The sequence below is a fragment of the Scomber japonicus genome, chromosome 4, assembly GCF_027409825.1.
Source record: "Scomber japonicus isolate fScoJap1 chromosome 4, fScoJap1.pri, whole genome shotgun sequence".
Classification (NCBI taxonomy): Eukaryota; Metazoa; Chordata; class Actinopteri; order Scombriformes; family Scombridae; genus Scomber; species Scomber japonicus.
The window spans coordinates 27,613,596-27,639,809 of record NC_070581.1 but is presented as its reverse complement, the minus strand read 5'-3'; the positions used below and the strand labels follow the sequence as shown (position 1 = coordinate 27,639,809).

At 42.1% G+C, this 26,214-nt stretch overlaps 1 protein-coding gene across 4 annotated transcripts in view; it reads right to left on the bottom strand.

Annotated features, from left to right (window-relative positions):
* Positions 1-26,214, bottom strand: part of LOC128356807 (ankyrin repeat and SAM domain-containing protein 1A-like) — a 65,969-nt gene that overhangs the window by 20,343 nt on the left and 19,412 nt on the right. For all 4 annotated transcript variants that reach the window (XM_053316940.1, XM_053316941.1, XM_053316939.1 and 1 more), the window contains 11 exons: positions 21,141-21,437; positions 20,379-20,454; positions 20,149-20,250; positions 19,963-20,049; positions 19,595-19,764; positions 19,247-19,309; positions 18,518-18,653; positions 17,626-17,669; positions 16,701-16,794; positions 12,555-13,048; positions 1,743-1,812 (listed from right to left, as the gene is read on the bottom strand). In XM_053316940.1, coding sequence (XP_053172915.1) covers positions 1,743-1,812; positions 12,555-13,048; positions 16,701-16,794; positions 17,626-17,669; positions 18,518-18,653; positions 19,247-19,309; positions 19,595-19,764; positions 19,963-20,049; positions 20,149-20,250; positions 20,379-20,454; positions 21,141-21,437 — 1,633 coding nt within the window. The remainder of the gene's footprint in view (positions 1-1,742; positions 1,813-12,554; positions 13,049-16,700; positions 16,795-17,625; positions 17,670-18,517; positions 18,654-19,246; positions 19,310-19,594; positions 19,765-19,962; positions 20,050-20,148; positions 20,251-20,378; positions 20,455-21,140; positions 21,438-26,214) is intronic.

The following is a 26,214-nucleotide window of genomic DNA, read 5'->3' as shown; positions in this document are numbered from 1 at the left end:
CCGCAGGCATAGAGCCAATCAGCTCACATGTGCACACAGAGCGTCCTCTCTCCGGCGAGTCCCTTGATGACCTGCTGACAGCTGCTTGATTGAGACTGCGCTGTGGGCATGGCAGCTAAAAGGCTGTGCATCAGACATACAGGAGGAGCAGATTCGGACTTACAGAGAAGCTTATAGACCAGGCAGATACAGCCAGCGATGGGGCGCTAACTACTTTACTGCAGTGGGCTCAGTTTTCCTCACGTCTACAAAGCAAAATGAGCTCATCCCCTGACATACGTAGTGGTTAATATTTAAAGAGCTCACTCCAGCGCAGGGCATAACAAACATAAGGGCTAGAATGAGAAGACAGACAACTTTGGAATTGCGCATCTGCTGCATTGCTTAAATGTATTGAAATGGGGCTCAGGCAAAGTGTAAACTGGAGGTGAATGTTGAATAATGTGAGAGGGGGGGAAAGCTGGAGGGAAGGAGTCGATTGTTCAGGGTTTGCTGCTACAGTCCCCTGGCACCATCCATCAACCCTGACGACAGGCTTTTGAAAAGCCTGAAGAACACACGAGAGAACAGGTACAGAATCCTTAACACAAAGACATTTCATTACAAAGTGATGAAGCTGGTTCTTGTAATGGGTCTCTCAGGAACTTTGGTCTTCAAAATAAAAACCACATCTGGTACCCTCCAATGGTAGGTTTAGTGCACAGGAGACATTGTGGACCCTTTGGTTTAAAAATAGGCTGATTTTGGGTTAGACATCACGACTCAGGGTATATAATATGGACACTATATAACCACTCTATAATCAAGATACCAAAAGCTGTTCAAACGCATCATCTTACCTTTCTCTGAAGCCAAATCCTCACTTCATCTGTTATATCTAACCTCTCTGTTTTCAGATTCCTTCTTTATTAACCATGCCTTTAGGTACCCATTTGATTTCCCTTGAGTGTACTCATATGGATCAAATAACTTGGGAGTTTGATTACAAAATAAATCCAACCTTGGCCCCCATGAGGTACAAGACAAGTAAGGCAGCCATTGTTAAAGAAGCTCCCATGACAATAAAACCATACGCATCAAGTATTAAGCTACTTTTTGAGACAATACAAGCAACTCTAAATCTACCCATTGAAATCTTAGCCTGCAGCTAAATGGGTAATTTAAAGTTTTATGTTCAAAGCGAGGGAGCGTGCAGAAAGATTCACAATAGAATAATAAAAGTCACAGTGGTGAAATTGATTACAGATGACTAAAAAACAGATAAAACTGAGGAACAAGTACACATATAAAACTACCATGTTCCCCATTTCCCCTTCAAACCTCTCATTGATAATACATTTTTGAATCTGAGTAATCTATCATTAACAGGTACATCTACAGGTAACATTGTTGGACTCACAATAAACAGTTGCAGAAGCAGAGATAGCATCTTCTTTTTATAGTCTTTTCCATGTACTCTTCTTCCTGGTCAAAACCTACATTGCCCACAATGCAATTTGACCAACAAATGTTTTGTCTGAGACTCAGGTGTGTTATACAAGGGGCAGCCTATATTGCTTTGAGGCGCTAGAAGCAGGGTACAGGGGTCTGGTAAGCTCACTTCTCTCTAACTCCACACCCACAGATTTCTTTCACTTTTAAACTTGTAGTCTTCAGCTTAAACTAAACGCTGCCTTGAGGCAATTTATCAGTTCTCCTTAAACAATTCACAGCATCAAGTGTCAGTAATAATCATACTCTACCTGGTGTAGCATACTGCTGATCTCTGGAAAAATCGATGCCAGCACCAATCAGTGTCATGATCTTCTCGATCTGAGGACAGGAACAGAAGAGAGAGAGGTGAGAATCTGGAGGCACCATCACAGTTTAACTTCTACCTCTCACCAGCAAAAATACTGAGAAATGCCCCCATGCCTTAAACAATAAACCCCCTGAAAAAGCAAATTAGAGTGTTAGGGTATCTTTATCATGAGAAAAGTCAGTCACAGTGGTATTTTTTTTATTTTTTTGACGGGCGACTGTGCCTATATCATTTTAGGCCACAACATTACAGTCAGTAATTTAGTTACAGGATCCTGGTTGCAGGTAGAAGTGTCTCATCTGCTGCCTGCAGCCAGAACAATACTGATTTAAACAGACATCCCAGTAAATCATCACAAAAGTTTTTTCGAGGGCAAAAATGATACAAAGACACTGTGAAGTGGTTCAAGCTTTTCTTATATTCATGAAGCTCTCAAAGAAAAGACTTTGAAGCAAGTTAAACTATAAGTGTCATAATATGTGCCCCAATTACATGTGTAACTATGTTTCAAGGCACCTGAGGCTCTGAAGACAATCCACAAAAAGGAGTAAAATATACAAAGGATGAAAAGATTAAAAAAAACCCAATAAAATCCCAGACCACCATGAGTTCTTGCAATACTTACATGCATTCCTACACAATGCATGCCAAAATGATAAGGTTGCTGCTCCACACATATACACTCATATTCATGTCATTCACATGCAGACATGTAACAAAATACTGTTATTTCCTTCAAATATATTCATAAGGGCATTGAAGCAGCAGTGGCCTATAGAGCTGCAATATTACACCTGCCACAGCATAGAGACGTGACTCCGTCTTCAACCAATGCAGGGCTGAGTTTACATTGACACTGAGAGCGCATGAAATGAAAATGTAGAGACTGACAGTGCTGCTGTCACACTTGTCAGATCCTGTCACTCCAACTCTTTCTGATGACAAGCCCGTGCAACAATCTGAAGTGAATACTTATCTTTAGTGTGCCTTTTTTTGGAAGGTGTTTTATGATAGTTTGCCTGTAATTGACTGTCTTGCCACTGGCTATATAGAGTATAAGTCCTATTTGCTGCTCTAAAAGCGCCCAGACAGATCCCATTAGTGTAATTATATAAGGCAATAATGTGCCATTAGGAGAGCGAAAGTCCACATTTGTTAAGTTCTCATCATCAATCAGCGCGTAGATGTTTAGAAGTGAAATCGAATCTTTGGAAGAGAAATGGCTGTCACAGGAGGAGACAGAAATCTTACAACCAAGAACGATGCTATCTGTTTAAAATGTGCTGCTGTTAGACTGGATAGCAAACAGTAGATTAAGGCTTCTAGACTTGCTTAGAGGGAGAAATGAATAATCACTGAGATTATGTCATTCCATGATCCAAAAGGAGTCATGAAGGCTGAAAGAATCCCATCTACCTCTACAAAGAACGACCCAGAAGAGGACAGAGCCAAACCCCAAGAGGTACCAGGAGATATTTATATTAGAGGGACGTCTTACGCTGTCAAAGGAATTTGATCTCCGTGGATTTGTGGTGGCAGAAGTCGTCTGTGTCTGCTGAGAGAGAATTCAGGTTTTTGTTTTGCCTTCTTTCTGTTCACCTACCTACTATGTGCCAGCTGGCAGGGCTGCAATAATCATCCTGATTATAACCATCCCTGCTGATAAAATAAATGCAACTGAGCCACTATTTCATATGGAAAACACATAAGCAATGCCTTAGTAATTATTAAATCATTGAAGAATCAGTGGGGTTGAAAAGATGAAGAATTTTAGAAAACTGGATGAAACTGAGACATAAAGCCATCAGGGAGCCTGGGGATCACACCCTGTACTACAGTATATTGTACAATAAAGTACTATTTCATAGTCTCTTCTCTGTTATTTTCATGTTCAACAGTAATCCTCAACTCTTCATTCTAGCAAGCAAAGACAGACAGGAGAGGTGTTAGACAAAGGGCAATTAGAAAATGACATTATTTTAGTTATCCATCTGCCAAATGTACTCCTCCATACTGTTGATTAGAACACTGCATATTGGACAGATGGTAGATTAGTCGCACAAGCTCAACAAATAACCTCCATCTATCAGCACCACATGTTCGCTACATCAGTGATTAAACAGGAATATAGATGTTGAATTGGCAGCATCTCTCCTACCTGAGCACAGAGACCCAGGTGAGTCAGCAAAAAAAATCACTGGCTACTGTTGGTATGAATGTGTATCTGTACGCATGAGGGGTCCTATTGTGCTTTAGAAATGAGTAAGCCGGACTCAACCAAACAATTAAATATACTCCACATATTTTGGAGGAGGTGAGCAACAAAACACAACAAGGATGAGCATTTTGTATACTACTCTAGGGATAAGCATATAGTAAGCATGTGATATGAGTTTTTCAACAAAATCTGCCAAACAGCTCTGCTAAAACTAGAGTCTTGAGGTTGCCACGCAACCAACGGAGACTCCAGGAGTTTACTGAGCCCATCCATGAAAACAAATCTTGCATATCCTGTAATTATTACCCCCATAAAACCCCAACTTGTTTCTAGACTTTGGTTTTTCTACAGATTTGAATAATGAGATCGAGCCATAAATTCCACCTTTGTGTCACTTCTACAAAGTAAGTTTTCAAGTGCAGCGTCTTCTACCCCTCATTCTGGCACACTAATCCCTAATGTGGTCATTACTGCCCCCTGAGCAAAGATATGACAGGAACAAAAAAAAAAAAATCTTGCACATTGTACTTAATTTATTAACAATGTTTCTGTCCTTAGGCCTTCAGCAGCCAAGATGAATCTTGCCTGATTTTTATGGCGTACAAGAACTGTAATAGTCCCCTAATTGTTTCCAGCAAGGACGTAAAAGATGAAAAACTGCTACTGCATTTCAATTGGCTACTGTGAGTATGTTCATTTATGCATGGCTACCTCTTCTCTCTGTTTATAATTTATTACAAAGTCTTAATGTGTTGCCTTTTTTGTTGCACTTAAAATAACATACATTATTAGGCGTCAGTGGGACAAAGCCAATTAGGGGGCAGTTGATGAACACCGGCATTAATCAGCAGAACAATATGTAAAGAGCTGTTGTAGCTGCTGTGATTATAAGGACATGGCAGTTGCTCTTGTCTCATAAAGTGACCGAGGTTTGTGCTGAAGGAAGGATAATGCTTCTGTCGGTGGCATCACTCCTGAGCGATGAGCAGAAGAGGCACAATAAGGAGCAGACATGCAATTCAACTGCCAAGGCAATTTCTTTGGCTCTATGGAGATAAGATATCCCAATGTACTTTTATACATCAAAGGAAAGGCTGTAAAAAAAAAAAAAATTCTGTCCCCTCCATTGCAGCATCTCCAGCCACCTCAGAATACATTTGTGAATGCATCAAGTTTCTGTGTGTAAGAAGAAAGAATAGAGAAAGACTGGTTGCATTTTAAACACACTCACTCTACTGTTAAAAAAGGTCAGCATAGCAAGCTTTCTCATTTAAATACACTCAAAGTATGAACAAAAAACACACACCTGCATTGGTGTATCAGCATCCCCTGTCCAGTATAATGGAAAGGGGAATACTAGCTGGTCCAATGAGATTTAGGAGCAGCCACTGTGAAAGGCAGGTGTGATATAGTGTTGGAGCAGGGTAAATATATCTTTATCAGAGGACATGACCCAGTGATTTCCTCAAGGTAAAACACATCCACAACAAGAAAAAAACCCTCTGAATTACATGGCCGAGGACTAAGAAGCCTGGTGCCATGAGAATTAATAGAGGGGAGAGAGAGAGAGAGCTAGGAATGTGTTTTTTGTGCTGCAGGATCAGATCAATACAGAGTCCTGAAATGGAGAGGAGCCCATTGTGAGGGAGGCTCACTACGAGCGAGGAGATACAATGAACGGGGTCAAAAGTCACCGGCGAGGGTGGAGGTCAACAGCTGTAGAGCTAACAGTGATGAGAGGCAGTCAGCGTGTGATTAAAGACTCATAAAGCTATTTATCATGCATCTCACAGCAGGCCTGCTTGTCTACGATGACTGAGTGGAAGACTAACTTGACTGCTCCTTTACTGTTTCTCTTATTAGTCTTTAAAAATCTAAAAACAATACACAGTTGAAGCTAAGAGAGGAGGGTGAATGGAGAGCTAAAGGATGCCTGGCACAGCTCGTTCAGGGTGAAACAAAAAGGCTGCTGCAGAGAGTGTGTGCCCAGACCACCGGCCTCCAATTGGCAAGCTGGCACCAAAACAGTGGTTGGATGAAAACTATGGACTACTGAATGGCATCAAGGGGAACGCAAACAACACTCAGTTTGAAACAGGTGCCAACACCTCAATGCCAGAGTGGGACAAAGCACTGTCAGCAGTCCCATCAACTTTCTCCTGAAATAGCACAATGTCATGCTTATGCTTTTAGGAAACAATATGCCTCCTACATAACTTTGCAAACTTGTCCCTAAAAAAAAAGATGTAGAAATATATCTCTTCCATTAAGTTGGAAAGAGTTGAAATCCTTTGTACAACACAGAACAGGAAGGGCATCGCCTCTCTGCACTGACTAGACTGGAGGAACGCTAAGTAGTGGTTGCATGTCTCAGCCCCCTGTGGTGCTCCTGTGTTCCTGCTGCTGGGGATTAGAGAATAGATTTCCCCTGCTGGTTGCACTGGGCTGTGACACACACCCACAGTTTGGTTTGATCTCAGCAGGTCAACTACATTAGACTCTCACCAAAAAAAAAAAAAAAAAAAAAAACCCAAACAGCAAGGCCAGTTTTTTTGTCCTCACAGAAAATAAAAGTAACCCAAAATCTGCATTGAGTTTACGAGCGTGGCAACAACAACAAAGCAACAAGGAACCAAGAAATGCCCACAGTTTAAAATGCCACAGAGGATTAACTTTTTAAAGAACACGCTCAGAAGTAGAAAAGACAACAGGAGGGAGAGGCTCAGGCTTTTCTCTGTTTCATTGTGCTGTACTTAGCAAATCAACAAGCTTCAATCAGCAAGTACCTATCAAGCCGGCTATACAAGGAATATAATATACACAGAAATGCTCGAAAGCATCAATTATCTTCCCATTCAATTCATTTATGGCAGGTAGATAAGATTTATGGCTTCCACTGGAGCTGCTGCCTGTAAGGGAATCAATACTCACAAAAGCTGGTTTCATAGTGGCTACTGGATCTGTGGAGTGCGATTCAAAAATGAAGTTAAAAGTGAAGTGGGGCAGTGGATGGCAGCCCTCTCCTTCTGTCTCTGTCTTACAGCTCTCTGTCTGCCTTTCTCTCCTCCTCCCATCTGTGGAGCTCAGTTTGCTGGCCCACACAATGTGCCCCCTGGATTGTCATCTTCAGTCTGATCCCAAGGACCAAGACCAACCCGCATTAGCATGCGCTTTACACACCAGCACACACCCGTATGTAGAGCGCGCACACACACACACACACACACAGTCAGAGCTCTTTAAATGGAGAGATGCATAGGCCAAGACCTCATGCAAGTCAAATCCTCCTTGTCTTGAAACTAGAGGCAGTGTATCCAAGGGTGTGTGTGCAGGCTCGTGTGAAGAAAAGGAGGGGGGGGGGGGGGGGGGGCGGGCAGGGTATAGATATAGAGAGAAAAGGGAAGAGAGTGTGAGAACGGGAATATTTAGCAAACCAGATTAAATGAAGAAAAAGATGTGTTTTTAAAAAGGGGATTGTTTGCATTAGGGGGCGGGTTTGGTAATATCCTGGGACCCCCCCTCACCCAGATGCTGTCACACAGCTCAGTAGAGTGTTCCAGAGCAGCCAGTCATGACCGGCAAGATGGCTGCCACAGAATCTCGGAGAAAGCAACACTAAAGAAAACAACTGTGGATGAAGTGATACGCGCCAAAGCAGAAGGCAAAAGAGAGAACGGATGGGAGAAGGGACTTTTCAATTTTCAAAGGCCCCTCCCAGCATCATTACAGGGAGTGCAGGCTAGGTTACACCCAATCAAACTTTAACGACTTTCCCCACACAGTCCTCTCATTTGCTATGCACTTTACATCAGCGGCGTGAAGATTTCCATTTCAAGCAAATGCAAGCTTATTCCCTGAATGAAAGGAGAAGAAAGACATTTTTTTTTTCACACTTTCAGCACAGGACTCCGGACATCTGAATCACTATTCAAGTGAGAAGAAATGGACTTCTGAGTTCATTAACATTAAATAAGGCCCTCTAAATTGGACAAGAAGAAATTGCCCTTTGAAAGAAGTATCTGCTTTGAGAATCCTAACAGGCTGCAAAACAACGACGCAAGCAGCAGTTGCTTCTATTAAACATCTCATTATGAATCAAAAATACAAAATGTCATTTGGAAACAGTGTCAAAAAATGCTAAATCATGCAATCAATGCCATTAGGAAAGCTGCCACTGCAATCTGCTTCTTCATAAACACCCTTTTTTGAGGCTGTGAGGCTTAATTTTTGTACATTGCAGCTTACATTATAGATTCACCACGGCTCTCTTTCATGAATGTGGTATCTATTGTTCTGGCTGACAGGCTGCTTCACACACAAATATAGTCTATACACAGCCTGACAGAAAGCATGACAAGAAAACTATACATACATGGGATCCATCATGTGCAGAATACATGATTTGCAGCCTCCTCTGGGGTGGACATGTACTGACAACCAGAGCATAACCCATACATTTTTTCAAGGTCAAGTGCATTGTTAGTGTACCTCCAAAACAATCTTATTTTGTGACTGACAGACTTGGTGGTAAATATAATGCACTCCTGAGGGCTAAATGAATAATTAAGGATGAAATGTGAAACCCTTTGCCAGCAGTCTACTTTAAGATTTGAAAAAAAAAAAGCCTTTAGGGATTCAGATCAACTTAAAGCTGACCACTTCACTCAGGGAGACACTCATAGAGAGCAAATGAGGCCATTGCCTGAAGTGGATCGCCTCTTCACTGATAGGATCTCCTCTTCAGTTAGAAGCCTGTTGTGCTGCCACATGGGAGGATATGTTAGAGGACAGTAATACTTTGTTGTTTTTGCTTTTTGCATCGTTCTCTACTCTTTTTTTCTTTTACAACCAGATCAGTTCTCAACTTGGACTATTCAGTCTATCTATGCAGATCCACCAGGGAGAACAGAGGAGCTCCATCCAAGATAAAAAAGAAACTGGCCATTGAGGACATCGAGGGAAGAGCAGGAATCTCCAGTAACCAAGTAATGTCATGCTTGCCTTAATCCTGTCACGCTCTCTGAGGCCACATCCCTCAGGTACAGCCTGAGGAGATGAGGTGTCCCTTAAACTGGATAATTAAGACTGTACAGAGTCAGACCTGTGACCAGAAAGTTTCAAAAGGAGAAATTTAAAGATTCAAGCACACAAAATGTTCCTTTCTATTGACCTTATTAACTCATCGGACCACATCGTTTTGCAGAGAGAGGATAGTGTCTCTGGAGCAGTGTCATAACAGCTCTGTACTGTATGTCTCGCTTTGGATTTTTCATTTTTAAAGATAAAACAACCAATAGTTTAATAAAATATTGCTGAATGTTAAAAATAATTTCAAAATGAGACCACACTCCAGACTTTGGTAAATCTTGATGTGGCATTTGTTGACTAAAACAATATCACACAATTATAGATTCCCTAATGAATCTTTAATCAAAATAGTATGAGTCTGTATATATTACTTGGGTGCAACTATAAGTACTATATATAAAAATTACAAGTTACAGGACTGCACTACAGCATATTACCATTTTAGCATAACACTTTCTATTGAATTATAGACATAGGGAAACAGAATAAGCAGATAACATACAACTGAAACAATTAGTTGATTGCTAGACAGAAAAATGTAATATTTTGATAATCAATTATTTTAGTAATTTTGATATTTTGAAAATGAATTATTTTAGTCATTTTAAAGATTTGTTACTTCATCATAAATGACAATAAACTGAAAAATGTGTTTTGGACTACATGACATTTGAATACATATCCTTAAGCTTTGGGAAATGATAACAGCTATTTTTCACTGTTTTCTGACAATTCATAGATTATGTCATTAATCAAGAAAATAATCATCAGATTAATTGGTAATAAGAATAATCAATAGTTACAGCCTTAAACTCAACAAACTGTGTGGTATTGGCTTGTATTGTACACTATAATGGAGTTTTTGTTGGTAGCTTTTCAGTGTCTCCTTGGCAGATTTTGTCAAAACATAAACTAAAGCTATGTTCCTGCTGCTTGCAAACGTCTGGCAATGCTGAAGAAGATCAAGGCGAAACTCTTCCTTGTGGTGCTCACAGATATAAAATTCAAGGACAAGGTTACACTGTCTCTATAAGAATGAATGAGTCATGCTGTCCTGGTGCTGTGCTTTGCCTTCAGGGTAGAAAAGTGTTTTGAACTTTGGCTATAGCTTCTGTAAGAGGCCTTGTGTGGCCCCCTCTGCTTCTGACTGCAACTAAAAATGGGACAAAAGCGTTGACAAAAGGTATTTCAAGACCGAAAAATGAACACCAGGTCAGTTTATAGCCCCTAAAAAGACCCTCTCCTCAACTACAACCTCTTCGCTGTGGAGTAGTTGGAAAATGTGTGTGATCATCTGGTAATAGACTGCAGCAACATCAACTCATCTGGAACAGTTTACAGTAGCACGCAACTGACAAATAATGAAGTCACATTTTCATAGACAAGTAAATGAGCTAATTACAGAAGCAATCTAAAAGTAATGTCTACTGAGAAAGTAATAAAGAGCATGTGGTAATGCAATAATAGTGGAATCCAATAATAATAAATCATTCAGATTGACTTTATGTTGTGTTAACTCAAACACAGTTCAGATGTGGCAAAAACTTCAGCACATCACAATCTCGCAAAACATAGATATCATTATGAATCTAATTTTCCTCTACAGAATGACATCAACCACAAATCTGGCCTGGAGAGGTCATTGAGGTGATCAAGGGGAACGACCCTGACCACCTGCGAGGAAACAACAGCCGACAGCAGCCGAGGTATCGACCTCAAAGCTGCCATCATCCTTGCTCACAGCGGCTCTTCAGATAGGGTCACGTAAAGGAAACACTAGGCGGCAATGTGATCTCCTCACTGTGGAGAGACGGCATTAGTGCTATCTGAGCCCATGATTGTCTCTACGTGGTCTGGCTCCAATGCAATGCAACATGCGAGTCATCGCTGGTGGACCGGGCTGAGCTGTGGGTGCGGCAGTGTGGGAGAGTTGTTACAGAGATGTTCTCATTAACAGAAACGGAGCTGAGTAAACAACACGAGGGGAAAATGACTAGTGGAAACACTAGGCTAGGATATCTTACGCTAACACTTTGATTGAGAAGCTTAGGGGAGAGCATTAATCCTCCTAGCAATAAGAAGATTGCTGTAAGAAAATGGGGAAATAGGATAAACAGGAAGTCAATTGCTCAGACTGTGTATACCTCTGCTCATCCACTTTTATATATGCTCTAATCTCACAGTCCATAAAAGTTACTACTGTGTTGAAAATATGCTGACCTATCATTCTTTTTTTACTTCTGTATGTCAAGCAAGAGTAATAGTCCCATAAATTCGGGGAGGTGGGGAGGTGGGGAGGTGTTTGAGAAAACTATATAGAGATAACGATATTTGTTCAGTGTCTTGTTTGCGTGTTGGGTTTTTATGACGGGTTGCCCCTCTCCGCAGAGACTCAGGTTGGAGTCTGAAGCCTTTGCAAGTGGAGGAGGAGGAGGAGGAGGCAGGAACTGAGGGGAAAGAGATCTGCAGCTCGTATGTTCTCTCTGAATCTCAATTCCCAAATCTCTGTCTTTTGTCTTAGTCTCACGGCTTCTCGCTCGTTTTATCCCCATCTTCTTGTCTTCTCTAATCTCCTCTTTTCTGAGAGAGGATGACTCTGGCTTTTTATCTGTGTCCCAGACAAAGCATTAAAGTGCTGAATGGGAAGAGGGGGGTATATTTAGTCGTGAATACCCGCTGCGATAACAAACACAAGGCAGGATTGAGGAAATAAAAATGCAACAATATGACGCTGAGTTAAATTTTCAATACGGAATTATGCTGAAATTGGTTTAACACAGGCAGCAAAAATACACTTCTGAAGAAATTATCTGTACTAATCTAAATGCTATCACTTCTACAAACACACTTTGCAATATAATCATCAAGGTCTATCTCAAATTGTACAGGGTCCTCATTGGTACAACAGGTGGGATTTGAGTTGACAGAGCGACAAGAAAGTCTCCGTTTAACTTCCCTGCAGTCAACAGAGGTGTTTGCAAGTTGATACTGAGGTTTTTATTAAGTCGATGTTGTAGTTGTGGGCAAATGTCTGGCTGCAAATGCTATTTGGATTTAACACAAGCTGACTTAAGGCCTAACAAGTGGAGCTTTGTGAAAACAGTGTGAGGAATTCTTGACAATGTGCTCATTCTGTGCACATTTGGATTCATGGTTTCAGTCTCGTTTGAATAAGCGATTTAATATCATCCATGAGTTGGTAAATTGATATAGCATGGCTCCATAATGCTCGTATTGTATCTGTGTTCATTCCACTTGTCAAACAACTGTTTTTATAGCAGTTTTAAAACTCTGATGAAACTTAGGGTTAGGCTCATAGCTGAATTGTTGATCAAATTGCAGCTTTTGCACATATTAAACAATCAACATTTGATATTAGTGAATGGTCAAAAAAGCACAAATTGCACACACTAACACATGCCGAACACGGTGAGACTGAACACTTACCTCGTCCCATTCTGACGTGAAAGATGGAGATTTCTCAAGCCTCTTCTTTCCAGTACTACAGTTAGAAACAGACTCGCTACGGTTTCCCAGTCCTCCTTCCTCCTCACTAGGAGGTGACACGAGCAAGTCTGAGTCTGACTTTGAGAGGCTGCGTGCCAGCTTCAGGTCCCCAGGAGGGCGCATCCTACCAGCAGACACTGCCCCAGCCCCTGAGTCCCTGGGCTCCTTGTTCACAGTCGCATAAATTGCCTTTGGATCACAGTCTGTCAGGATGGCGGCCATACTGGGACGGCTTGGTGGCGGTGCAGCTGCTGCTACTTCCTCTTTAGCTTTGGCAGATCCTCTTGACTCTGCCTGGCCCTGGCTGGGTGGCAGAGCACCTGGAAGTCTAAGGGGCTCCTCTCGGGAGTCGAACACAGGGGAGGATCCGTGCAGGAGGCCGGTGAACTGCTCTGGGACACCTGCTTCCTGATCCTGGCTGAGCTGGGACTTATCTAGAGAAAAAGATTGAACAAAGTCAGTGTGGTTAGTGAGGGCTTGAAAGTGGACTTCTGACTGAGGGGCAGGTCCTCAGAGGAGGGCTAATAAGAAACCGCCCACACAAGCCCTGAAACAGATCTGTAACTGTTTCCTACCAGGAGTGACGGAGAGAAAAGGAGGGAGAGAGAGGAATTGGAGAAAAGCAAAGGCGTATGTTGGCTGGAGTAATAACAGAATTCCAATCCCAGCTTGCAGCCGTCTGACAACTATCTTCTGGTGCCTCCGTGCCTGTGTTTTGTAACGGGCTATTATCTAAGCTCCAGTCATCTTTGTCACTAACTTCAACCTCGCAGGCCCACTGGTCTATTAGGTCCATTCCCAAAACTACTGACTAAACTTTCAAGCACATAAATTATTACAAACACAACAAATATACCAGAAAACAGAAAAAATAATAAACAAGAGGTCTCTGAAATATCACATAAGAGGAGAAAAACTTACATCGACTGCCTTGTCCAAGAAAAACAACTCCTTAATGAGTCGGAATGGCAAGTGCAATTAAAAACAATTCGATTTTCCTCCTCCCTCTCCCTGAGGAATTACTGCCACCTAAGCCTCTTTTCCACTATCAAATCAACCACAGCATGACGGTGCCTGTTGTCATCAATGCTGCAGTGTTGAAGTCTGAGTCTGGGTCTGTAGCCGTCTTCCTTCCGTTGCGCTGCGTTGACGGTGTGTGTTGTTGTCTGCCGTGTGACCAGCAGCCCCTCTGTGTTTTCCGACTTCTAATTCTAGACACTAATGGTGGCTCAGGAATGGAAATTTGAATCGCCCCATCCTCCAGCAGCCAGACTCTTGATAATTAGACCTGTGACACATGGTAAAGGAGTGTGTGTATGTGGGTGTTGTATGTGTGTGTGTGTGTGTGTGTGTGGACTGTCTCCGCCAGGGTGACAGGGTCAGGGTGTTTGGTGACAGGGAATTTGGGGCAGTGACACCAAAGGGAAAGCAATGACCTGTTGCAACACTTTATAGTTTGTCCTTCACCAAAACAGGCGGCTGGGCTCAGCTCTGCTTTCTTTCAAATTGCTGTTCAAAGATGAAAAACATCAAACGAGTCATATCTACAGAGGGAAGAGGAAAATCGTATCATTCAACTGTTTGACGTGTAAAAGCTGAGTCCAAGTTCATCCAAAACTGCCTCATTACCGTTTCAGGGGCCATTTGCAGTCAGCCAGTGTGACAAACAACGCCTTGAACTCCCCCTTTCACAAGTTGCTGAACACTTGGATCTAGGAAATGTGTGTGGGTGTATGTGTGTGTTATAAGAGAAGAGGTGAGTGAGTGTACTGCGCACACATGTCAGGACCACAGCCAAACACCCACCCTCTCCTTGGCAGCTAGGGAGTGTGAACGCCCTATGAGCACATCACTGGTGGTTCCAACAATCTCACACGGCGTTAACTCTTGCCGGGACCAGTGAACCCCCTGCTCAGACACGTTTATGGTGTAAAATGTGTACAGACATAATGTAATGTTGTTGCGGCTGTTACAGATGGGTGAGGTCACCGCAGAGGTGGGATGAGTATTTCGTTTGGCACTGTGAGCTCCATATCTTCTGAATGATGTCATGTTTGTTTTGCAGACCCTGCAGTGCCGGTGGCTGGCTGTCACTTCCCCATCTAAATAGTCCAAAGTCAATTTATGCCCTGCCTGTGGAAAAATCTACACTGTTTTTATGAGATGGGAGGACATTTTCAACTCCGGGGTCATGAACTGCAGAAAGTCAATAAGGAACTTAAGCCCATCATATTGATATGTGGACATTTACAGTAAAGCAAGTCATTTAATACCTCTGTTGACAGGGCTAGTCAATATGGTCCTGAGAGCCCCCATGTTGTCATATTCAACACATAATAGCATGGAAACTACAAAATCTGGTTAAATATTTGTAGTTTGTTTTATGCAGTACATATAGCATGTATAAATAACATATGCTTTCTATTCATAGCCCTTCTGCATCCATCTGTTGAAGTTCTTCTAGTGTATTACGCTCAATTACAGCATTACAACACAACTGTACATTTTTGAAACAGCCATTAAAAGCTTTGAATATGAACTATAGAGTGTTTTAAGATACAACAGGGGAACAAAATCTGTAAAAGCTGCTCAACATGTATGAAGAAAAGCAGTGAGTTATAAAATAAAGATAGCCTTAAAGATTCCAAACCAGATTTTGGGGTGTTACTATGGAGGCCATATGCCTGTTATTGTCTGTATGAATCACATGATATTACTACTCGTGAGAAATATCCCCTGGAAACTCTATAAAACACCATGTAGAGGTGCAAATCTGTTGGGAAACACTATATTCCTGCTGAGAACAGCAAAGTGTTTGTGACAGATGATGAACACTGTGGTATTGCTGACCATGCATATATCCTCCACCTGCTGCAGATCCACCCAGCTATGGTCCCTGGATGCTCACACAGGGGGAACAAATCAAATCTCAGATTGCTTCAATAACATTAAAAATCATATACACATGAGCAGAAGTAAACATTTAGGCTGAGACAGTTGTCTGGGTTTATGTTATGTATGCTATGTATAGAAGTGGGAACTATAGCTTTAAACTTGCTGTTGTGGAAGAAGAGAAAAAGAGACGAAAAAGTTGTATACACCCAACTTGTGGTTTTGTGGTTTTAAAAAGGGAAAGGGGAGCAGGAAGTTGATCTCACTAAGGACTGGAAGGCAGGAGAAAAGACGCCTTTTGTGCTTCTAGAAGTTTTTCAGACATCCCTCAACCCTCACAATATGTTAATGATTGTGACACTTGACTTCCTAATTCTTTGGCCCTGTAGCAAAACATTTTCCACAAATACGGGTGCTGCTCTTGTTGAACATCAATTCAACGTTAATGTTTAAGCTCATTACACTTCAACATCTGAGGTTTATTTGCACAAATCCACCAGTTATATATCAAGATGTCAACGTGTACTTCCATGTAATAAATCAGTACATTACAGTTAAACAACTTCACATGTTTAATAGATTTGTAAAGTTAGACCTACTATGAAGATGTATCTGCAGTCGCTCTGTAAATCATTTACGACTGGCTCCTACTGTGAGGGTGCAACATTAGTATCTTGCCTACATGCATTTATCTGCTGTTCCTTCTGCAAACATGTTCCAAAAATGATGATTTATTAAAAGATATCTGCATGTATGTTGGCAAAAACCCAGAAGCCATGTTCCTCACATCTGCTCCATACTCAACTGGATAATATGGCACATCCAGCTTTAAGTGGGGATGTGGCTTTGAGATAGGAATGTCACCATCTGATCAAGAATTCTGTTTCATATTGGCAACGAGATGAGTCTTGCCCACTTGCCAAGGAATGTCAATCAGCCTGTGCCCAACAAGCCAAATCCGCTGTGCTGCTCAAGAATGCCAATCACGCATTCCCTGGCAGCACTAATCTGAGCCAGCCCATCTCCCCCTGCAAACTTAAATGCATTTCTCCCATTTCATTGACATGCTTGGCTTGTGATTTCAGTCTGATACGTTCACTCCATCTTTCCTTGCCCTCACAGAATCACCAGCAGCAGTTGTTGTTCCTTATTAAGTTACCCCAAACAATTTGAGGGACAGAGGGTAAAACTCACCTCCTGATGGCCGTGGGCCCGCCCGTCCAGGAGGGTGCAGACTGTCTTTCGTCTTGCTCGGGCCTCTGAGGTCGTTTGGAGCAGTGGGTTTACGCTGAAGTGGAACAGAGAAGCAGAATAGTGCTAAGTTTACCTCCGACCTGCCAATCAAAACGCATCTTCCAAACGTCTTCTGAGTTGCCAGGCAATCGTATTAGAGGCAGCTTAATCTTGGCCCAGTTATCTTATTAATAATCCCAACTAATTATCTAGCTAGTGTAACATGAAACAAACACACTATCCCATTGATTCCCTGCATGAAAGTACTGGTGGCGGTTTTTGCATACATCAACCATGATGTGTCATCACTCCAGAGGCTGCAGTATAGAGCACAGAGGACACCATGCTGCTCATTTGTTATGATTAGGCAGCTGGGGAGCACAGCTAATCCAATAGGAGCATGAAATAAAAGATGTGAGCTGATATTGTGGGCAGCAGGTGGGATTGTGGGTGGGTGGCAGCAATAATGAAAGCTGCTAACTGGATGATAAATATAAAAAGCCAATAAAATAAGACCTGACAATAAATAGAGCAGGCGGGTTTAGACTTAGTTATGATAGTTATGTAACTTATGAGGGCTGGTTTAAGATAGCAACTGCCTTCTGGTGACATATGACTCAATCTCTGACTATCATATGACTGTCATATTTATATATTATTATTATCATTTATCCTGCTATGGTCATATGGTCATGCACCTTATATGCAATTCAAAATGCAGCTTTACTTTGACTGTCAAAAGTCCATCCTTACAGCTTGCACAAGTAAAGATCCTACAAAGGGATTTGGCAGCTGGCAGGTATAAAAAAAATATTGTCAAAATGTAACTTATTGTTTGATAAAATATGAAGATATGAGAAGTATGAAAGGAAGAATACACATATACCTGAGGTAGGACACTGTTGGAAGACTTTATAGTGGTGTTTTCATCTAAGGAGACAAAAGACAGACGAGTTAGGACATAGATGAATTAAGTCTTATCTCGGTCCATTCAGAGTTCAATTACTCAACACTTCTTCAGAGTTACAGACGATGTATTACCGGTTCTGATTGTCAGGAGAGACGTTATGCTGGGAGAATGTGAAAGTGATGTATAATAAGATCATGTTTTATGCAGAGTGAAGTGTCTGCAGGTCAAGACAGACATTAAATTTATTTTTCTGCCATTTAAACAGCGCTGGGCATACAGACATGATGAAGCTGTTTTAAAAGAGATGAAAAAACCAAATCATTTAACATTTCTGTCCAACTCCAGAGTAGAAGAAGAAAAACTGCCAACATTTCCTGTTTTTCAATACCATCATTTATCCACATAAGGGGAGCGCGATGAAATCAGCGATTTAACTCGGACCCTTCAAGCTCGGTGGCGTTTTCTAACGGTGCTAGTCAAGCTGACTAAGCTGAAAGGCCCAAGGGGATGGTTTTAAAACATCTACATCAACAGCTAAGGATCAAAATGGCCTCCTAATTTAATCCCATTTAATCCAATTACACGAGGTGCCATTCACCAGCCACAACTAAGGATGGTCTGCTGATATACGAGGCGTACACCGTCATGGCAAGGGGTGACCGTGCGTGTGTGTGTGTAGGGCTCTTTGCTGATCAGGATATGAATGTACTCTGGTTCTGTTTTATTCACAGCATAGCAACAGTGGAGTTTTAAAAAGTGTTTGGGTAAATGATCATGGTGGACAGAGTTTACCCAGGAAAGGCTCTAAAAACATAAAATCTCATATTAATGTATATATTCTGTACATCTTAAAGCAGCACACAGTTACCTTTATGAGATCGGGATTCCTGGCTGGGCGGTGGGACTTTGGTCTGTGCAGTCAGCAACAACTCATACGTGTGATCCTCTTCCTCCTCAGCCAGTGTCTCTCCTCGCTCATCAATACTGCTGTTAGTGTACAAGGCCTACGGGAAAAGACACAAAAACAGCAGAGGCAAGGAGAACGTTAGGGTAGGAAAAAAAAAATACACAGCACAGACGACTTGTTGTTGAGTATTCAACCAAAGCTGGCGTGGATGTTATACTTTAATGCAAATGTCTTCTTCAGTGAGGAAAATTAAAAACTGGAACATGTCCTTCTCTAATGTTATTTCACAGTGCATCCTCTACGGTCAGCCAGGCAAGTTCTGTGATTTTGTCTTCTCTCCTTTTCCACCTCTCTCCTCGCTCCTCTCTCCCTCTTTCTGTCTGTATCCCATGCCGCACTCAGATGAATATTTATTAAGAAGTCATTTGATTTGAGCAGCGGCCGTGAAGAGAATAGTCATGAAAGGGATTGTGGCTAAAAAGCTCTGGCATTCTCAGTGGCAGATAATCATTTTCCAACAACCCTGTGACTTCGTGCTAACAAACCTTGTCTAAAGTCTCAGAGGAACTAACTTTTAAAGGCAGTCGTACCACCATGTTCAGTAATTGGATGCTCAAAACAGTAAATATGAGAATCTGTGATGTTAGATGGCAACGTGTTTCTCCCAGCTTTATGATCTTGGCTCCTCACCTCCGAGCTCATCTCTTCTTCATGACCAGGGCCAGGATGTGATGAGTGAACCAGGCGATCTTTCTGTAAATTATGCAAAATGCAAAATATAAGATGTAATATGTAAAACATATGGTTGCAAATAAATTGGTTTATTGAAAAAACAAAGTTAAGAAATGCATTGTAAATCCACTATGCACCACAAGAAGTGTACTGCTGGAGGGGTTTGAGGCCCCGTCATGTGGAGAGAGGACCACCATCACCCTCTAGTGGGAGCTCTGTATTTCATCTCTTTATAATTCCCCTGTGACAAGCTCACTGTGTGTGTGTATGTGTGAGAGGGTGGGTTTCAGTTAAACTGCTGCTGACCTTGCCAGCTTCACTATCTGGCCGTCCAGAGTCCCTGTCAGAGGATTTGCCACTGGTGAGGCTGTCCAGAGAGTGGCAAGAGGTGGCTTCAAACAGAGCTTCATATGGGCTCTCCTCCTCGGGACCTGGGGCCAGCCCAGAGATCAACTCGCTCATTTTCTCTAGATCACCTATAACAGTAAAAAATGTATAAATTAGATGTAAAAAAACACATAAAAGAGAAGCAAGTTCATAGCTGAAAGAAATGAATAACTACCTCTTACTGCATTCTCCTGCTCATTGTTTCCTGTTGAAACTGCTGACTGAATTGCTTCTACTACTGTACAAACACTCAACTTTCTTAGCTTGGGACATCTGGTAAATCTTACCCCTTTTCCGAGGGCTGGGACTCTCCTGAGGCGGAGGGATCGGTGGAGGAGGAAGGTCAATGTCAGGGGGTTTTCCAGTCATGTGACCTGCAACAGACAACAGAAGATTGAATCACCGCAAGTAAATGTGAAATTGAGTGGTTGCTTCCCACCACATTTCTCTCTGTTTGTACATATGGTCTTTACCTTGGATGAGAGCAGCTATCTGTCTGCTCTTCTGGGATGGCATGTCCTTGACAGTATCCAGCGCTGTCAGGCCCTTTTGGTCCACAATGTTCACATCGATACCTGACAAATGACAAAAGGAGGAGTCGGTGCAACAACCGTGAAAACATTCTGTGCTGATTTTTATTAATTGAATGTACTTCATTGCCTTGCTGTGTTCAAATGTTGTTTGCGTGGCACAGAAGTCTGACCTGCACTGAGAAGCCTTTGTACCACATCTGTCTTCCCGAACAGGGCTGCTTCGTGGAGGGCACTGCCTTTCTCCGTCTGAGTAGAAAACAAACCAAAAGCGCAAAGAGCCAGAGGCACAAAGAGACAAAGAGAGAACAAACACCCACGTGAGACATGAATGGGGAGAGCAGTGACATCTGCATGTTTATTCCCATCAACTACTTCTACATGGATCTGGCTTTTTTTTTTTTTTTTAAACTGGCTTTAATACTTTTCCAGCACATATATTTTTGAAATAAATAAAGCCTATTGGCCTTATTTATGCCCACCACTCGGTCCACTGCTCTACTGACAATTATGTGGTTGAGGAATCAAAGCAGATCATTTTCCAGCTCACGAGGCAATGCAAATTGAAACCTGCAGGATGCAGGGCCTGAAGGACACTGGAGAGACTCTATATCCTTGATTCAGAGGAAAGCAGGGCAGAGTAAAGGGAAAAGTATCTCCAGACAGATGGATGGCACAGTTTGGTACAGAGTCAGAGCCACAGGGCCCACCAGGGGGAGCAAGGCTGGCTCTGCTTTGAAACCACAGCAGTTCTTTTGCAGAGCTTAAGAGTTTTACATTTAATCTAATAGCTTTAGTGGGAAGTAGTGAGAGGAAGTGCTGCAAGAACAGATTAAGTTACCCAACATGATTTGGGCCATGACAGCATATTAAGAAACACTTGCAAACAGAAGCTTTAAGTTCACACACATACATATATATATACACACACACACCTCATAGTTGATGTCCATGCCAGAATCCAGCAGCACCTCCACCACAGACAGGTGTCCGTTCCGGGAGGCCAGATGCAGTGGTGTGTGTTTCTTGGTGTTGCAGCTAAGCAGGTTGGGGTGGGCACTCAGCAGCAGCTTCACTACCTCCAGGCGGCCATACAGTGCTGCCAGGTCCAGCGGGGTCTCAAACTTGTTGTTCCTCATGGTGGGGTCTGTAAGCTCCTCCAGCAGCAGCCGCACCACCCGGGAGTGGCCATACTGGGCAGCACAGTGCAGTGGCGTTTCGTTGTCATTGTTCTGTTGTGGGCAGATGAACGTGTGAGAAGCAGCACAGGAGACAGATACAGACATATACAAAGGAAACAGGAAACAGGTGAAAAATAGAAGAGATTAAGTGGATCACAAGAGAAAGGACATGGTTTGACTCATGTTTGTTAATGAGTTAGAATAGGCGCCTCAGTGGAGTCATTCCGAGGTTAAACCAATCAGTGCATAGAAGCCCGTCATGTTAGCAGATTAAAAGGTCATGAATAAGCACCAACCACAATAAAGCACATAGTGAGGCCTGAGGGGAATATCTGGCAGAGAGGCGGGGGCTGGGTGGACGACTGGCAGACATACATGGACTAATGAGGACAGGTGTTGAGGAAGGCACTGAGTGCCAGGGGCAGCAGGGTGCTAGCAGAGGGGCACAGACACCCAGGCAGGTGGGGAATTAGCAGAGACATGGGCCACTTGGCCACAAGGTTGGAACGACACAAGCACTGTAAAGTCACACAAAGACAGAGACCTGGCCCATTACTCTCATCCTGTCGGGACAGGCTGTCACATCTATTGTTGCTCTATTACCAGAGCACACCCCAAAGGCAACAATCGTGAGAGTTTTAGACTTTAGACAATCAGGGGGAAGAGATGAGTGCTGTATTTCCACATACTGTAACCATGTGTGAGTGAGGCCTGTGAGGTACAGAGCATGTGCGGTGAAAGTGACATTGCAACTGAGAGGAAGAGACTGCATGATAAGTGATGTAAAGCAAAAAATACATTTACACATTGAATACTGTCATTGTGACATTAACAACATCGTCTTCATTATCTATTAATCTGATGGCTGAATTTAGATGAAGTTGAAAATATCTATCCCCATTGCAGTTGTCTTCAAACAGAAACAGTTTACATAGAAGCCTGAGAAAAGAAGCACATTTTCACAACCCGCAAATGTGTGGAATTCAACTTAAAAAATGATCAATTACTATTCTATACTATAATATACTATATATTAATCAAACATATTTTCATAGTTAATTCATTATTTTAAGTCTTATATAAGAAAGTATCCAATTCCAACTTTTTAAATGTGTCTTAAATGTCAGTGTTAATATATTTGGGGTGTGACAGACAGATACATTTTAGGTTGTATTTTGGGCTTGGTTGTCCGACATGTTATAGACCTGTTAACATCCTTGACTAACCCAATAAGTGCAAGTTGGAGTTGACAGAAAATAGTTAGACTATGAATCTGTAAGAATTTGTATAAAAATCAACAGGCAGTAATTGACTGGTGTCAAACTACATATTATAATCACGGTTAATTATACAGTATAGGGATTAATCCTGTGCATAATTTATCTGCGCACAAGTCATCTCTTCAACGTAGCCTTTTGACATGTGTTTAAAAAAAAAAATCAGTATTGTAGGAAAACAAGCTAATAACAGTCAAGCAGGCAAAACAGCAATTAAAAAGCAGTGATTACACTATAAACTCAGTAAGTGGTGCTTATTGGATCTAAAGACTCTCATGCTGCAACAAGATCAATGTCTAATAGACCTGAGAACCTCTGACACTGTTGTTCCCTACCGTCAACAGCCAGCAGGGGGCAAACCCTGCAGCTCATGAGCTTAACTGAGATGATGGCGTGGGAACACTCTCTCCCTCCTAATTAAAGAGAAGTAGTAAACAATGACAACATGACCATCATAACTAAGACTGTGGGGTTATATCTAAAAAAAGGGGAAATCAGGAGTACAGAAAAACCTCTGTGTGTGGCAACCAAAGCCCAGAAACAATCACTGCTCTCCCCTCTATCAAAGTGAGACAGAACTACAAACGTGATTCCTGGCTAGAAGCAAATACTGCCTGTGGAGCTCTCTCTGGCTCCAGTCAACATTGTGCAGAAATGGGTGTGGCAGATAATGCCAGTTATGGAGGAGGAAACACATGCTCTGAGAGTCTGTCATTCCAGACACGCAGAGCCACCTACAAAGGGGCTGACAGCTGGCATGAGAAGCCCCCACATGGACACGCATGATGCCAGTATGGGCGACTCCCAGAGGAACATGCCAGCTGTGGCGCTGAAGACGGGACGTCGCATGGAGGACAGTTTTTAGACAGGTCTATGTTGACTTTCACAACGACCTGCTGCCAGATCAGCAGGTATCGTCTTCATTGTTATAGGAAGCGAGCGGGATGAGAGAAAGAGAGAGAGAGTGAGTATTGTACTATTCTGGCAAAGCAGGTCACAGCTTGAACAGAGAGAAAGGAGGTGGAGCTTGGAGAGACAAAACGACACCTGCCTGTCAAAAGAGGCTCGCTGAGAAAAAAAAAAAAAAAACTCGAGTGAATTTAATTGAACAAAACAAAACTAATGAAAAAAAAAAACAGCCTTTCCCAGAGTTTTCCCCAAGTTGCCTGGGTGATTTTGGTTTTGAATACTTCTTTCTTCTTTCTGTAATATCTTTGTCTGAAAACTAACCCACATGTACACACATATGCACACTTGCAGAGAAACAGCAGGACCCCACATGAAGAGAGCAGGCCGCCTTTCATCTCTAATGCACCATTGAACATTTTCACAGCTTTTTAGAGAGATATAACTCCGAGTATTTAGACGACTTCAGCATGCAAACATACATGCTGTGATTACATCAGCATGATTCACTTCCTCAAATATGCAGGTCTGCTGTCTCAGTGGTAATCCAAGTAAATCTAGCGTACACAAATTTACACAAAGCATCCAAAACAACTGACAAAACACAGGCCGGTGGAAATTTTGTTAACGTGTACATCATTTAAACATGAAGTGTTTTTCACACAATCTAAAACACAAGTGACAAAAAAAAACACTCAGTGGGCCGATGAGTGTGATCATGTGTAGGTGTCTTCCTTGCCAGTGCAGTGGTCGGAGCACTCTGTAGTAATGACTCAGCAAGCATCTGATAGTTTGAACGTGGCAGACCACACACTTGACTCACTGATAGGAAACAAGCAGCAAAGTGACATCGAGTCTTGCTTTACCTCCTTTGATGTAAGCTATGCTAAGTGTGTTATTCATACACGGTGCGTCCACTTCAGGGCCTCTCAAGGAACTCCCAAACAACTCCCAACTACTTCCATCACAGTGTTTTGCTTTTCTTTTTTTTGCACTTTAAAGCAGTGGTCCCTTAGAGTCAGTTCTGGGGACTCCAAGGGGGTCCTTGAAGAGGTACCAGGGGGACCCCCAGGACAAAGTAACACAATAACAAAATGTGTGAGAACATGGCAGCACAAGCAGATGCAGCAGCTTGACTCTCTCTTTACGTTATCTCCATTCTCTCTCGACATACACTTTCTATTAACATCCAAAAGCAAAAATCTTATCAAATGGGGGTCAGTGGTCTAATTTGTGTCAGTTTAGGGGTCCTTGACATAAAAAGTTTGAGAAGCACTGCTTTGAAAGATATGGCTAGCAATTTTTCTAAAGTTGTCTTGCCTTACCACAGAACTACTCTCCAGAGACTTAAAATGTGATAGTTATTTGTCTTTGGAGCGGTTTCTAAACAAACGACTGGAATCAAACTCTTTGTTGCAAACTAACATGTCAGTCAGCTCAACGGTGTGGCTCATTGCCATGTTTGCCATGGTTTTTGGACAATAATGGAGCTCAGAGGAATGAGATATATCAGGCTTTGGATACACACACATACACGCACACGCACACGCACACAACTTGTAAGTTGGATCAATTCATTGTTGGTTTGGCTCTGCCTCTCTCTTAGATTTGTAAAGAATAAGAAAAATATAGGCAATCACCAGCCTTATCCTTTGACTTTATATTATTACTTTTCATAAACATATTTATAGATATTTGCAAAATTGATCAAACACACCACTCAGTCTTATATAAAAAGTATAATTTCACTGTGCATAACTTCCAAAACATGATATATTGATACAGTCACAAAATTACACAACTCTATCATGTCAGTGCCAATAACCAGATATTTGGTGCATTGCTTGTAACTGACAGATTTCAGACACATTTATAATCTATTTACTGTAAGTCATGGGAGGATCATGCTAATGGATATAAGCCACAACCTGAACAACAACTTCATAATCAATTACTCCTCCACCACTGCAGGAACAGGGTTTGTATTCTTTCATTCTCACATTCAAGCCTAAGAGACAAAAAACAGAACTGAAAATGTGTAGAGTGAAACAAATTTTAATGGACTGACCTGACCCGGCAGCAAAAAAAAAAAATCGCCCTTTAAAACCATAATAGTAAGTTGTATTATAATAATGTGTGATTTTCTGTGTAACACTTTTGTACTATTTTTAAGGACTCAGTGACTTCCAGCATGAAATCTCACCCTATAAAAGACCAGGATCAGCTTTATCTCCAGCGTATTACCACAGGCCACGTGAGCAGTCAAACAATCATGTACTAACAAGACACAGCTCTGAAGGCTATTACGCAAAATGGCACCAATGACTAGCAGCCTTGCTGGGAGAGGGATTAGAATTCATATGGCACAGCCAAGATTTCCTGGACAGTACATGTTTTTTAGTGTGGTGCCACAGGCAGCATAAAACCTCATCCTGATTTGGACCGCATTGCATGTCAAACAAGAACAGATTAACATCGCTGATGGTGTCGGCTGCTGATTGATAAACCCTTGCCAAACCAAGAACATCTGGAGATTATACTCCATTGTGTTTTCATGGTACAGAATATTCTGAGAGGGGAAACGAGGCACGCAGTGACGGGGAGAACGATGGATGTTATGATTCCCACAACCTGGGGCTGGGAGA